The following is a 15,000-nucleotide window of genomic DNA, read 5'->3' on the forward strand; positions in this document are numbered from 1 at the left end:
CAGAAACGGTTATTGCACCAGTGTTTGCAGTGAAGATTCCACACACTGTGATGTCTAAGGAGGACTTAGTGTCCAAATTCCCAATAGTATTCAAGAAAGGAGTTGGAAGATTAAACGGTCACACTGTCCTGCCAATCAGTTGGCTCAGGTGGTTGAGTATCAGGCAACTGTGTGGGAGGTTATGGTATCAAAATTTTGGCTGGATGAACACTCAGGGTCTTTAAATAGCTGAGGAGAAAGTGCTGTCTTTGTGATGACATCTGCAAATGGTCGAACTTTCTAGTCTTTTTGGATAAGGGTGACAAACCAAAGACTCTGTCTCACAACCCTTAATGTTCATAACTCTGCCCCCCCTCCTGGCAGTGAATTCCTGGCAACTCAGCCATGAGCCTCCATGCCAAGTCAGAGGTACTCCCACCACTAGAATTTGGCTTGGAGAGAGAGGTGCTTATGGATGCATTGACACCATACCCGCTGTATATGCAAACGACCAGAAATGGAAGTGTCATACCTATAAAGGAAGTCTTCCTGCGACAGGATAGTGACAACTGGGGTTCATATGTACAGCTGGTAAGCATCAGTTGACCAATACCCCATGTTCCTAATGAGATGTTCCAGAAGGCCTCTTTGGGCAACAGTAGTGGTGACATCTTTTCTGAAGCTAAAGACCCTTTTCGTAATGCGCCCAACAAATTATTCTTTTATTTTTATGATAATTAGCCTTACTAGACTCGTTAGCATGTTCAAAATTCAATATAATTTTTACTTTAAAGTGAGGTTAGTAAGGCTAATTAACATACATACAAAACAATAATCAAATCGTCCACCATTATGAAAAGGGTCTATGGCTGGTGAGTTTTTTTTCTGCTACTAGCAGACTGGACAGGAGTCTGTAAAAGAGAGGAGAGAGACAAGCGAGGAACAGCGCAACCCTCTTGATAGTGAAAAAGAGACCCAGACCTTGTGACCACTGAAGGAGGGGAAGAGCCATGACCAAGGTATTCAAAACAACCCTTGTAGGAAAGGCTCTGTCTTCAATGAGCTCTTGATGCATACTGGAAAGCTTTTTTTTTGGCGGGGGGAGGGGGGGGGAAGTAGCAGGATAAGTCCATCTCCACATCAGCAATTGTCAAGTTTACTGTGTGGTCAAAATGCTTTTCACTGTAAATTCTCCATATGTTTGGAGGTCTGGCGATGGCCCAATAGCATAGCTGCAATAGCCACCTGGAACAGTTCATTGTAGTTATTTGACAACAGCTGCAATGAATACCATTCACCCACAAACCATATACTATCTAAACTAGACGCAACTTATTTCAACTCTTAGCTTTCCTCTTGAAACATTGAATAGATGGAGAGTTTCTTATCAGGACAGAAAGGCCCTTTTACGATGCTACTGCTTTGTAGAAAAACTATTGCTAAGCAATCGCTGTGGCACATTTGGGATGACTGAGCTGATCTCTATTTCTAGTATTGTACTCGTGCATTTCTGAATGCTCTGTAAGCTTTGAACTCAAATAACTGGGTGTCACACCATTGAAACATTTCTAAATCAGGGTAATATCACGCAAGTGCAACAATTCTTGTACAGTAGGCCAGCCCAGTTCATGCAATATTGGAGAAATGCTATCGTTCTTTCTGGCGTCAGTCAATATGCGAGCGGCAATGTTTTGCATCAGTTGTAATTTCTTAATAAATTATTATGTTTGAATGTACCAGACCATAGAGTTGAAGAGTAAAATTATTTGTCAAAAGTAAGAGAATTTAGGATTATGCTGAGCACATCTTTCAATTGGTAAATAAGTGTTTGAGCCTGCTCATTTGACACAAACTAGAAAGTAGAGAGGACATTAAGGTCGACATATGCATTAAGTCTGAGTTAAGAATGACACCTAAATCTTTGGCAGATGAGGCAGGAGTCAATGCATGACTGAGGAAGGGTACCATAACGTGGGGTAGCTTGGAGACGAGTTGTAGGGTGCCAAACGATACAAGCTTTGTCTTTTTGGGATTTATCAACAACTTATTTGCACAACACCATCCTGCAGCAAGATTGAGATCTTGGGAAACTTGTCTTTGTGAGTGCAATGCTTTTACAGAGACCACGATTCTAGGAGGGCGTTGATACAGTGACTGTCATACTTGTCACGTTGAAGGCGAACTTGGAGCAACACTGTTAGGCAGGTGATTAGCTCTTCAAGTTTATGGATGGAGGGTAATACCTCAATATGAAAGCAATAATAATAATTATTATTATTGTACGCAGGTATCCAGATTTTTCCTTGCAAACTTGTGAATCAGGAGGACCATCCAGGTTGGATTCGGGTTCGGACTTCGGTACCTTAAGGTTCTCTGCTAACAAGTCATCTGGATCAACAACCTGGCCTGATCTAATCTTGGTCACCATCTTCTCAGGGATTGGAGAGTACCCCAGTGCCACCACGAACGGTCTACAGAAAAAAGAAGATGCCCCAGCCACTGAAACAGGTGCAAATGACATGTCAAAAGGAAACAGGGGGGTGAATTAATGTGAAACACAGGGTGAGCTGTTCCCAGCACACTGAAGCTCGAACAAAGATGGCATGCTCAAAAAGGCTGACAATGATAATGGAGAGCCTCCCTACGAGCAATAGCATAGGTGTAAATAAAAGAAGTCGCAATTATTTAACCTGAAGAGAAACCAATAGAAGATGATGGTGTTTGCTAACCAAAGCCTGAGAGCAAAATGGTTGGAACTGAAATTGTGTTTTCCACCGGTGAGCTTGTATGTGGCACTGTTGGAAATGATGAATTGAAGCCATTTTGCACGGGACCCAAAGTATGCGGCAAGGAGGTGTAAAGTGCCTGAAAAAAGACCTGAGTAAGCTTAATGACTTCTGGTCACGAAGTAAAAGTAGTTGCAAAAGCAGGAACTGGAGGAGCCGATGTGCCAGTAGCCAAGGATGTAGAATCCGATGCACACGCCTGATCATGATTCAACATGGCAGACACACTGTTGTTCGCGATTTCCAAGGGCAAAGGGCCGGAAATTCCGTCCACTGCAAAGGTGAAGAGCTTTCCAACAAATCACCAGAGAAATCAGGAATTAGAAAAAAGTGAAGCTACCGCTAAAATGCTCCACAAACATTCTTTTTCCGCTACACTACTATGGCACTCTGGTTATGCCCTACTGCACACATGCTTGGGAAATCACCACAACTGGTGCATAAGCGATCATCTCTTGCCAGGATGGCGTAGAGCCCACCAGTCGAACCGTGCCCCTCCTGCCCCCACAGTCTCCATGAAATATATTTTGCGTCGCATAATTGCCTAAAAAGGTTAAAATGTCCCATTCAATTGGTCTAGGATTGAATGGAAGGCTAAATTAGATTAGGTTATATTTCTGCACCTATGTGTCGGGGTTGTAGGTAGATAAACTACAGCCTTGGGGCCAGTTGTTCAAACGTTGGATAGCGCTATCCACGGGATAAATCACTATCCAGCGGATAAACACTAGCAAAACCAATAGAGTTATCCAGTGGATAGTGATTTATCCTGCGGATAGCGCTATCCATGTTTGAACAACTGGGGCCTGGTGAATTAAGGACGTTCGCGCCAAAATCTTCCTACGGTGAAATTTTCTTCATTTCTCACCTAGAGTTAGGTCATAAAGTACTTACTCCAAAAATGAAAAAAAAAATTGGGGGTCACCGACTTTGTTTCGGAGAAAATGACAGTGGAAAAATGCCTTAATTTCGATAAATCGGCCATAATAACGAGATGTAGCCTCATCTGCTCATCCGTCGAAAATCATAAAAATAAACTGTTAGAGTGAAGGTTTCCGTGCATAGGTTTTTAGGAGTGGGATTTTTAGATAACAGTAGAGTTCATCCTCGAGGTGCGTGCCCGGGGGGGACTCCCATATGGAACAGACGGGGATGCTCGTCGGAAATTTTGAATTTAACCCCTAAAGGAGACCATCTGGGCGTGGCTCGAGCTTTTTGTGACCCCTAAAGGAGACTAATCTGGGCGTGGCTTAAGGAAATTTTGACCCCTAAAAACAAGTTAAAAAGAAAATTTGACTTCTGCTTCTCTTCGCTTAATTCTGTGTTTCTTTGCGGAACCCTAAACGAGACCTTGACAGCTTAAAATATTGGCGCTTTGCCCGGAACACCCTAAGCGAGACAAAAATCCAAAATTTACACCTCTAAGCGAGACGACGAGCATCCCTCCCCCCCCCCCCCCCGGGATTCGATGGCACGAGAAAATAAAATAAAATAAAGATAACTTCGTACGGTGGGAATTTTTTCATCTTATCATATTTTGTAGATAGTAAGTAAAGTAAGTGATTCATGATTAAAAAAAAATAGGGGTTACCAATGATCTAAACGAGTAAAATCGATGTGATGTTGCAATGCTCTTGGAAAATTTCGATTGTCACGTTTTTGCGTGACCTGTCGGGGAAGGACTGGAACCCAAGACAGGATCGCTCGTTGAAGGGATGAAAGGCTTTTATTTTTAAAAAAAAATTCTCGAGCATAGCAACGAAGTTTCAAGCAGACATCATCTTTATTTGGTTCGTGTTTTGTGTAATATCTCTCCATTGGCGCCATGCTCATCTTCTGGAGTGTGTTTTTTTTTAAAATTTAATCACTGGTTGTTTCCTCACAGGTCCGTACTATTCAAGCGGACTAGGACGAAAGTACAATTCTACTCTATTTTCACGAAAATAGAGGAAAAGAATTTCAAAAATATGCATTCATTTTTAACTTAAGTTAAGTTAACTTAAGAAAAGGAGAAGTGATCCTAGCACTTGACAATTTAAGCAATAATTGTATCTTATAGACATCTGAAAATTTCAGGTATCCTCAATGGGATTCGAACCCATGACCTCTGTGATGCAGGTGCAATGCTCTTCCAACTGAGCTATACTGAATAATTATACCTTTGCAACTTGGTTGCCACTCAAAAGGTACAGAATTGATATTGACAAAGGACAGGTCTTCACCATATTTGATTGTTTCTTAAAGGAAAGCTCACCCACTAATTAATATGCTTGTATTTCACATTACTGGCATCTTTTGTCCCTAATTACAGGTGTTGATCCTCCTCAACCAGCTAACATTGCGCTGCCTTCATTGGCGGAAATCATGAGGCAGCAAGAACAAGAGGAAAAGCTTGCAAATGAAACGTGTCTTCCACTCAATGGGTATGAAAAGTTGTTGAACGAGATGCAAGCGACTCCTAGCCCAGGGAAAAAAGTGAGGGGAAATTCTACCCCGGACCAACAATCTCTCGGTGCACGTGCTCGTGAAATTGGAACTCCTGGACCTATGGAAAAGTCTTTTGAACAAGCCCAAAAAATAATGTCTTCCGTCCAATCTAGCCCTTCAAAACGTGTCTCTTCTACTGAAATTAATACAGCAGCAAAGAATATTATTGAATCTCTGTCGGACAGTGGACAGTTTGTTTCACTTGAAAAAGTCAAGGCTAAACTCTGTAATCACTTTGGAAGGTCCAGTTGGAGTGCATTTGGCATCAAGAGAGATAAAGATATTGCAGCCCTTAATGATCTTATTCAGCTGCAGAATAAAGTAAGGAGTACATTTGTGTATTTTTATTTATTATAAAAGAATCTCCCCTTATGGTACAGGATCTTATCTTAATAGGCTGAGTTTGATTTATTAATATTAAGGCATGGCTACGAGGCTTTATAGTCAAATTATTTCACGACTCAGTTCTGTTTCCTTTGTCACACAAGTCTTAAGGGGGATTTCTGAGGAAAATATTTCAAATTTAATCATAAATCCTTGTAGCCATGTGTGAATATTGATATATCGAACCCATTGAAGAGATTTAGTAAATAGTACTCTCAAGCACGTTTTGCTAGTGAAGTGCAAATAAACTCCTGCATTGTGACCCCTCCTGGCTTGGCAACCCGCGGAACTAGCATGGCCGAGTGGTCAAGGCGCCTGCCTTGACATTCAGAGATCCTGGGTTCAAAACCAGTTCTGACCACTAGCTGTAGTTGTTCCTGGTTCCTACTTAAACTTCTCAGTTGTCATCGGTAATAGCCAAATGATTTGCCTCCAGCCAGTTAGCATTCTTGCAAAAAATTATTCTGTTCTGTTTGTAGGATTACTATGATTCATTGGCCCTGAAGAACCCATATTGGCATTGGTAAATTAAGTATTTATTTACTTATTTACCTCTGGGAATCCTTACTAGTGCTTATTGCACCTCACATTAACAAGTGGACTCAAATTCAAAGACTACAACCCTACGCCAAATGGGCTTGTGCGGTTTTGTTAGTCTTTGAAAAGAAATTTACTTGTGCTCATCAAGTGCCATTTTCGAGGACTTGTACCCCTATTCGTAGGATGTGAATGATTTCAGTAAAAGCTGTTCCTTTAGAGACTGCAAATGCGCTTCTTTAAAGTCCTTGTTGTGATCCATTTTCCTGCAGGTTAGTTTATTTATCCACGCTTACGTCATGTGCAACAGCATTGCCACTGTGCATGAACTCGGCCAGAGTCTTGCAGATTTAGAGTCCAAGCAAGATTTTGAAGATCTAAAGCTGGGTCCGTTATTGCAACAGCCTGTGGTTTTTGACATGTTCAAGGCTCCACCGAGTCTAGGCTCCGTTCCTCCAATAACAACTATTCAGATTCTGAGGCATTTGGAAAGGTATATGACTAGAGAGGATCTCTGGCGCGAGAAAGTGGCTTTAAGCAAATTCATGGCGTATCTTTGTGAAGAGAATGATTGTGAAACACCGTACGAGCTTGGTGTGCGCATACAAAGCGTTGGATTGGCAATTTCGGTAACAAAACTTTCATTTTTTTAAAAAATGTTCCAACCTTTTTAACGTTGTTTGTCTTTGCTGTTTGTTGTTAAGGAATACATACACGTACGTGTAGCTACATCATACATAAAGGTGTAGCCACAATCTATCGCTTTTAACAAGTTCACTCAAATATTGTCTCCACACAGAACTCGATATATTCACCTCACCATTCTCGAAAAACTCGAGACTCGATACTCAAGTTTTCCATTTTTTAAATGAATCAGCACAATTTTGGCATTTATTTTAATTTTCAAGTGACAAACTTTGTAGATTTATTGAAACTGTACAAGGCTCCGAAAAAGGAAATCAAAGATTGCAAATTGTTGTTTCTCTGTAACATGTAAAGAATAATTCAGCTGGCAGGTCTTTAATTACGTCTTATTATCCGAGCAGGAGGTCTCTATGGGAGAATCTTGACCGAGGTCGTGAGTACAGACCGAAGGCCGTGAGGTCTGTACACACACGCACCTGACTGACTAAGCTCGGTTAATAAGATGTTTTTTTTTAATTATTATTCCCCGGAGAAACGAGGGAAAAAAAAAAGTTATACAGCTACAAAATAAAACAAACCAGTGAACAGAAATAGAGAGTACAGTAAATTACAGGTTAATAAGATGTTTATTATATGGTAAACAAGAGCAATTTACTTCGTTTAATGTAACTGGTTTGTATTAACAGACATTTTGCTTGCAAACGGCGATGATTGGCGATGAGCTGAACTTAAATCCAGGGGCACCCAGCGTCAATTTTCGAAAAATATCTGTTCGGAAGACGACTTGACATCTAGGATTTCGGATCACTTGTTGTAAAATTTCTTGCTTGGCTGCTTGTCCTAAGATTTTCGAACATCTAAAACATGGTATAATTGCCCACTTTTAACGGATTTTTTACCCTAAAAGGCTCACCTAGAATTTTCGGGAGCCTTTTTTCTGGCTGAAAGATTCGAAAAGGTTAGTTGTGATCCCTATAATTTTCGGATCACTAGACTTTCAGCTACGAAATTCGAACAGATCGAAAATTTACAGGGGATAAAAATATGCCTATATCTACCGTGCTATGTCTAAGTGATTTTGAACTATATTCTCGTTGGGTGCCCCTGTTAAATCTGCCAATGTTTGCTCATCCTCCTCATGCTTTTTGGCACTTTTTGGCACTTCCACAAATAAATATTGGTAGAAGAAAATACTCAATATTTTCTTTCATTTTAGTTTGCAACTTTTTCACCGCAAAACATTACCGCTCTAGATAGGAAAATCTAGACCGCGGTCAGTATCGATTTCAGCCAATCAAATTCGTGAATTTGGTATTTCCCAGTGCTTATGAGACAGCCATCTAATGAGGAGTGTTATTATGAGAACACAGCGAAAGTAAGGTTAGATCATCATCGGCCTATTTTTTGAGGATTTTCAATTTTCCCTATACAGTCCTCTTTTGTATAAGAATTTATTTTTTATAAGAACGTTGAGAATGAGATTAACCAAAATTTTAAGAACGTATTAAAAACATTTCTCAGGCTGAGAGTCGATTAAGAAAGTTTTTATTTGGCCTATGTTTATTTGAAATGAAAGCAGAAAATAAGGGTAAATTAATTTAAATTAACCCAAATGCTTAGTGGCATATTTTGTATAACATAACAGTGGATTTCTTATTGCATGATACGCATCTTAGGTTTCCTGGTCACGTCTGTCTGTTATGTGTAACTGGGCACACAAATTGTGAATTTTGGCTTAGTTCCTGTGATGATGCAGTATCTGTTGTTTTCAGGTGATTAAGAAAGCGAAAAGGTCTGACAGTGAACGATGGAAATCGGTTAGAGAACATGTTGCAGCTGACTTGGACGAGGAAATTCAAAGACACTTGAAAAAAATCAAGAAAGATCTTCTGGGGCAGGAAGTGGGTGATCTGAGGAGCTGTGCAATGAAAGTGATTGGCGCTTCTCCCGTTGATGCATTAAACGAGATTTTTGATTGCTGCTTGGACGTTTTTGAAGGCAAACGCCAAAAGAAGATTACGAATTTTTTCGCTACAATTACTGGAGATGCTCTCGGTCGACGACTATTTCAACTTGCTCTTACCGCGAGCTGCAAGCGTTTAGTGGGAGACACACTGGATTCTTTGGTTGAACAAAAGGTCGAGGAGCAATTTGCTAACAGAATGAAAGACTTGCAGGAAACGGCAGAAATACGACCACTTCCACCCAGTGAAGGTTGTATTTTGGGGATGTATTTTTCACTTTGTCAGTAATTTGATGCATTTTGGTAGCGAAAATAAGTTTTAAAAGGCTTGCGTAGGGTAAAGATGAACTACAGTGACTGTAAATGAAATCTTCAAATTTAGTATATATATAAAAAAAAATCTTACGATCAAAATTACGCAGCTACCTGAAAAGCCGTTGGCTGAATCACGTATTTCTAATTTTCAGCGTAGACGTGTTTGAGTCAGTGACTTTGGTTTGAGAGACTCAACCACTGTATTTTTTAGCGGCCCAGTCTGCCTTGTCTTTCCACCTTCCCTCAAACCAACATAGTGTTAGAAACCGTGAAAATGACTGTCTCCTGTTTAAAAAATCGGGGTACATCGGGGAGTCCAAATGTAACGTAAATATTTCCCCCATCCCATAATGCAATGCATTTTGGAGGTTCTTTACATAAAAACAACACAAGCTATTTACCCTTTATCTTGTTTCAGTGAACCGGATATCCATTGCTTTGAGGCAAAAAACACTTCCCAAAAAACTGTATTATGGGTCATTTGAAAGTTAAGAATTTGCCAATTAATCGAAGCTAATTTCTTGTCTTCTCTTCCGCGGCCAATGTGGTCTTAAAAACGGTGGAGAGTCTATTTTTTAATCATTGCATTTGTTTCCCTTTTCTTCAGGCGAACTGGTGAATGAAGTGAAAACCTGGCTGGCAAATGCAGATAACATTGGCCTTGGAAGGTTGGCGATCATTGAAGCCACTGTTTTGAGCAAATTTCCCGATTTTGACAGTTTTGAAGGTCTTGGTAATGGCTCATTTTTGAAATTTTTAACTTCTCATAAGGAGCTTCTCGATGCTATCGAGGAGGTTGGTGGCTTGGCCATGGCTCGTTCAGGGGGACAACGGACAAGGCTTGGGCACCAGGTTTCCTTGGTCAGTATACTGGATTTCATTTCACAGTGTGGAACGCAAACCTCTCTCGTAAGTCACTTGCAGGTTGTATATTTCATTTGTTTACACGAAACGCACTGGAGCATACACTGTGACAAAGAACGAAAGGCATTCCGATTCTCACACGAGGCCCATTTGAATAACATCAAAATCAGCGTAAACCGTAACTGCGGTTTGATCACTCGTTGTGGCAGCCTTTGCATGTTTTTTTCAGCGTGCTCTGTTCAGTACCTCCAGCAGTACGGGATTCCATTTTCAGCATTGTTCAAATTAGTCCAATGTCCTCAGGGTTGGATAATTGTTTCACGATCCAAGGTGGTCATTATGAAGGTCACAGTTAGAGGAAACTTGTGTAGAGATTAAAGGTGTTGTGCCTTCCTTCAAAGCCTTGCGAGTGAAGTTCAAACAAACGCACGTTTCACCGTTAGTTGCGAACTTTACCGAAGTTTAACTAATATCGGAAGTCCACTAGTTTGGCTTTTAAAGGAGGAAAACATAAAGTTAACCCTATTAAAAATTTGAACTCATTGGCTCAGTACATGTTATTAGACGGCTTTTCTCTTTGTTTCCTTCTATATATAACGTGATTGAAATCAAGTTATTTTTTCTAACAGATATTTCGTTTTTTATAGAGAGCGCAACTGATGTAATTTGACCTTCTCATATCTTAACTATAATCCTGTTCTCCTCCTTTGGATACCGTTGAGTATTGACTGACATGTTTTTGCTTCTTTCCCTTCCCTTTCCACATTTTAGGAGGTCATTCAACAGAATCTTTGCAATTACTACAGCATTGGTAAAGTGACAGATCTGGGATATGGCTCTTGTTCAAACCTGTTAAAAAAAGCTTTAGACCGAAGAGAAAAAATGACGCGAACAAACACACCTGCCATAGTGTACGAGGCTGCACTTTTGTGTCATGATGCATGCGCAAAAAATATAGGAAACAGCAATGTAGAAGCGCACAAGGGAAGTATCCTTGGGTATATGAGCAAAGAAGATGCAATAGCCGCAATACAGAGGGTCCCACTTCTCGAGGACGTGACACTCTGGACTCACTGGGACGAAGTGTTTGGAGGAGAGGTGTCCCAGCTCGGGGACTTAAAGTCGTTTTTAGAAAACGAGGGAATCCTAGCAAACGCTGGAAAATCTACATCAAGGGAGCATGGTTCTTTGGTTGTCATGGAAACATCTCCAGGGGTTCTTCTGCGTGTCACCACAAACACGTCACCGGAAATCTTCAATGGTTGCTTAAGTCGTGGTGATGCGGTTGGTGCCGCAGGGCATCTAGTTTCTATGGTCATGTTGAATGGCGGAGTGTTTAACACTCCTTTGGCTCTTTTAGCCAACCACGTGCAGACTTCCTTAGCCTCCATGGCGACTCCTGAGGGATCTAAACGCTCCTCCGATTTTGTACTCAAATGTTTGGTTCGTATGCCAAGAAAGCTAGCTCAGACTGTTGGAACAAAGGTATGTTTTGCTGAAATCTTGAGGACAAGACTTAATAGGGTTTGTTAGACTTTCTAGGGAAGGGAAATCCGGCAAGTGGGAAAAAAATTGTGCTTGAGTATGAAATCTGCTGATTTGTGGGTTATCAATAGTGACATCTTTTCACTTTGCAGCTGTTTAGAATTACACAATATTTTCATTGGCAATTAAAGCTCGTTTAACATGTGTAGTATGACAAAATGATCGCCACGGTCATTTTCTTTTGCGACAGGTTTTCCTTGAGCCTCTAAAGAAGCTTATTGGCTCAACAGAAGCCCCCTCGGTTCTGTTATCTTGCTGCTCAACCCAGCATCAGCGAAGTCGGCTTCATCAACTTGGCTTTGTTCTTGGTATAAATCAGTGGATTGAAGATTTTCACAGCCGAGTGCGGTCAGATTACCCAGAGGAAGGCTCGGCATTAAAAATTGGATTAGATGAAGAATACCAAAAAAGACCAATTGCGGTAGTCAATCCTGTACTATCTCTTAGAGAAAAGACTGAGAGGGCAGAGGTTAGTGGTGACAAAAATGAAACTCGGTATCCACAGCATCGTTCACCGGATGCTGGAATTGACGTTGTACCAGATCGTGCATTACACTGAAGTCGTGTTTTACATTTTAGCGATCTGTAGGGACACCGGAAGACGATATAACAATCCCTCTGTATGAGGGACACGCCCCTAAAGGTGATTGTGATGATGAAGAAGAAGACGGAAATGAAGTAAAAGACGAAGAAGGTACAGGTGTTGAATCTCGCTCTGCTTTTGTTCACATATCGACCCATTTATTCCTCTGTGGACATTCTTTGGACATGCCAAATTTACCAATTGTTCTCTATGATTCCAGGTTTGATGCTCAATTTAAGTTGCTGTTTCGAGGCTTTAAGGGTCTTTAAATACCTTAGTAGAAAGTGCTACCTTTGTAATGATATCTGCTAATGCTAGACTCTCTAGACTTGTCGGAAAAGGGCGATTAAACTTGAGGCCCCATCACACAACCCTTCAATATTCATAAATAACCTTGCGGTACGTAAAAGAACCCACACGCTATTAGCAAAGTGTAGGGCATGGAGTTTCCAGTGTTTTGGTTGGTTGTCTGTGCGCTAGCTACAGGGCCGTTAATAGCACGTTAATTGCGTCCTCCCTCTCTAAATAAAGTTATCGTATGGTATCTTACTTCCAGAAGCTGTCTCAGATGCCGGGGACTATTCGAGTGAACAAGCTGCTTTCACGTCCAAGCAACAAGAAGAGTGCAGGGCTGTCATTGAGCAGATTCGTCGCGAAGAGTTTGGAATTGGTCTTGAGCTCGGGGAAGAGGAGTCAAAACTCGTTCAGAGACAGAGAGAGCGCGAGGGGCGTGGCTTGCACCGTTTGTCTACCGAGTTGTATTCAAGGGACACGCACTTTGTGTTAGAGCTAGTACAGAATGCAGATGACAACTCATATCCCGAGGAGGGACCTGTCGCGGGATTCCCGTCCCTTGTTTTTGTTCTCGAAAGTGATAAGATTGTGGTGTTCAATAACGAAATTGGTTTCATGGAAAAGAACATCCGAGCACTGTGTGACGTTGGCAAAAGTACAAAAGGAGCTCACCGCTATGGATACATTGGTATGATGACACATAATTCAAGTTGTTTTAATTTCCTCTACGTGGTACCAACAATCTCGCGGGCAAAACTACTGATGAGACCGAAACCCTTCACATAATTCGGGATGTATAACATAAATTCGCAATGGACCAGCTCTTAGTTGGCGTGATAGCTCAGTTAGTAGAACAAGCAAAGTAGAGCAATCGCACCATCATGGATTCTAATCCCGTTCATGCATAGAGTTTTTTGGGCTTGCTGGTAACTAGTTAAGTTGCTTGTCCAACTGTAGTGATCCTTCTAAATTTCATATTTTCGGTCTACGTGATATTTTCTCAACTAGTTTGTGGTTTCTCAGTTCGTGTGCCTTTAACTTGTTATCAATAATTTTCACACTTTTTTCAGGCCAAAAGGGAATTGGTTTCAAATCCGTGTTCCGAGTCAGTGATTGTCCCGAAGTCCACTCCAATGGTTATCGCGTTCGGTTTGATGCTAAAAGCGGTCCCATTGGATACATACTACCACAATGGATTGAGGAAGGAGACATGGAAGACCAGACAATTGGTGACGAGCTTGACTGCGTTAAGGAGGGCAACAAACACGAAAAACAAGTGGACGCTCTTGGTAGCGAATATAAAACGTGAGCTTAAATGAACAAGCGTGTGTGACACATCGACATTTTGTAAACGGTTATATCGAAATAAAGTGAAATTAGAGGATGTCAAAGGGAATTGTAGATAAGATGATTACTTGAGAAATTTAGTCCTTTTCGCGGCCAAGAGAAAATAAAGCGACCGACAGGAAGAGTTGGTAATATGACCTGATGTGGTGAATTTCACAAAAGTTATTCTTTAGTGGCTGTGGGAACGTAATTCATCTTCTCTTGACGTCCGCAAGCACTCAACGTCTTCTCAAATAATTGGAGCGCAACAGCACGTTTTTGCGCAAAAGTGCATAAAATGTAAGGATTACTTGGGAAACGTACTTGTTTAAGATAACTGAAATTCACATATCCCAAGACTCCACTTGCAACCCTTACTTTTTATTTCCTCTGGACAAGGAGGCAAGTTGAGTCAATAAAGAAGCTTAAAAGTTGTCTGGCTTTCTGTGATTTTTTGTCATCAGCAGTTACAGAGACTGAAATCTATGGCACATAAATATCTGCCAGATAACTGACTCAGTGAGTCGACTCGTTAGAGTTAACGTTAGCTCTTTGCAGTGACAAAGAAAAAGAACTTACCAAAAACTGAAGCATGTCATTATGTTGTAAGGTTTGAGTCAGTTTTTTTTACAAGGCGCGCCGGAGAGAGAGACACGTATGCGCTAACCTTTGGATACATTTATTGTGTACAGAGGTTATTTTTATCAATTTATTTTCCGTATATAACAGACTTTTCATATTGTTTGTATTTCTAATTTTGCCAGATGGTCCACCCGCATTGTTCTTCCCCTCAAAGAGGAACACCGGGGAACGGAAAAGAGTTCATTGGCTGCCAGGTTCCGCGATGTTCATCCCTCACTTCTGTTGTTTCTTCATCGCTTGAGAGCAATCCACATATTTGATAAGGTGAAGCAAGTGAGGCTAGAGATGACCTTGTTTTGATAGAAACGTCATCGCTTTTCTTATATAAAAAACAACTAATTAGCATGAGAGCAACAACATTAACATAAGAAAGGCAGGGAGGGCTGTATCATAACAGAGGCAACACCAGCCTCACTTTCATTTAAATGCCCGGTAACTAACCTAGCACATGACTGTAAAAAAAAAAGTTTATTAATTTTACCACTTGTCTCCCAAATGGTGCTCCTCAAGTAAGGACACATTGCTGCATTTACCTTGACCTAAAAATAAAGCTTCCCTTCTAGCAGAGGTCTCCTTTCTCTTGCGTTTGCTAGGCTAACGAGTACGGGAAAAGAGACCTTTGACATGGGTCGACACTCACTTTGATACAA

The 15,000-nt window shown here is 41.0% G+C and overlaps 1 protein-coding gene across 5 annotated transcripts in view; it reads left to right on the top strand.

The window, feature by feature from the left end:
• LOC137993382 (uncharacterized) overlaps positions 1-15,000 on the top strand; it is a 32,987-nt gene that overhangs the window by 5,967 nt on the left and 12,020 nt on the right. For 4 of the 5 annotated variants that reach the window (XM_068839198.1, XM_068839199.1, XM_068839200.1 and 1 more), the window contains exons 4-13: positions 5,077-5,573; positions 6,446-6,802; positions 8,591-9,032; positions 9,704-10,005; positions 10,732-11,445; positions 11,696-11,974; positions 12,085-12,199; positions 12,645-13,070; positions 13,453-13,687; positions 14,473-14,614. In XM_068839198.1, coding sequence (XP_068695299.1) covers positions 5,077-5,573; positions 6,446-6,802; positions 8,591-9,032; positions 9,704-10,005; positions 10,732-11,445; positions 11,696-11,974; positions 12,085-12,199; positions 12,645-13,070; positions 13,453-13,687; positions 14,473-14,614 — 3,509 coding nt within the window. The remainder of the gene's footprint in view (positions 1-5,076; positions 5,574-6,445; positions 6,803-8,590; positions 9,033-9,703; positions 10,006-10,731; positions 11,446-11,695; positions 11,975-12,084; positions 12,200-12,644; positions 13,071-13,452; positions 13,688-14,472; positions 14,615-15,000) is intronic. The other variant, XM_068839202.1, reaches the window with a different exon arrangement.

This window comes from Montipora foliosa, chromosome 2, assembly GCF_036669935.1.
Source record: "Montipora foliosa isolate CH-2021 chromosome 2, ASM3666993v2, whole genome shotgun sequence".
In the NCBI taxonomy this organism is placed as follows: Eukaryota; Metazoa; Cnidaria; class Anthozoa; order Scleractinia; family Acroporidae; genus Montipora; species Montipora foliosa.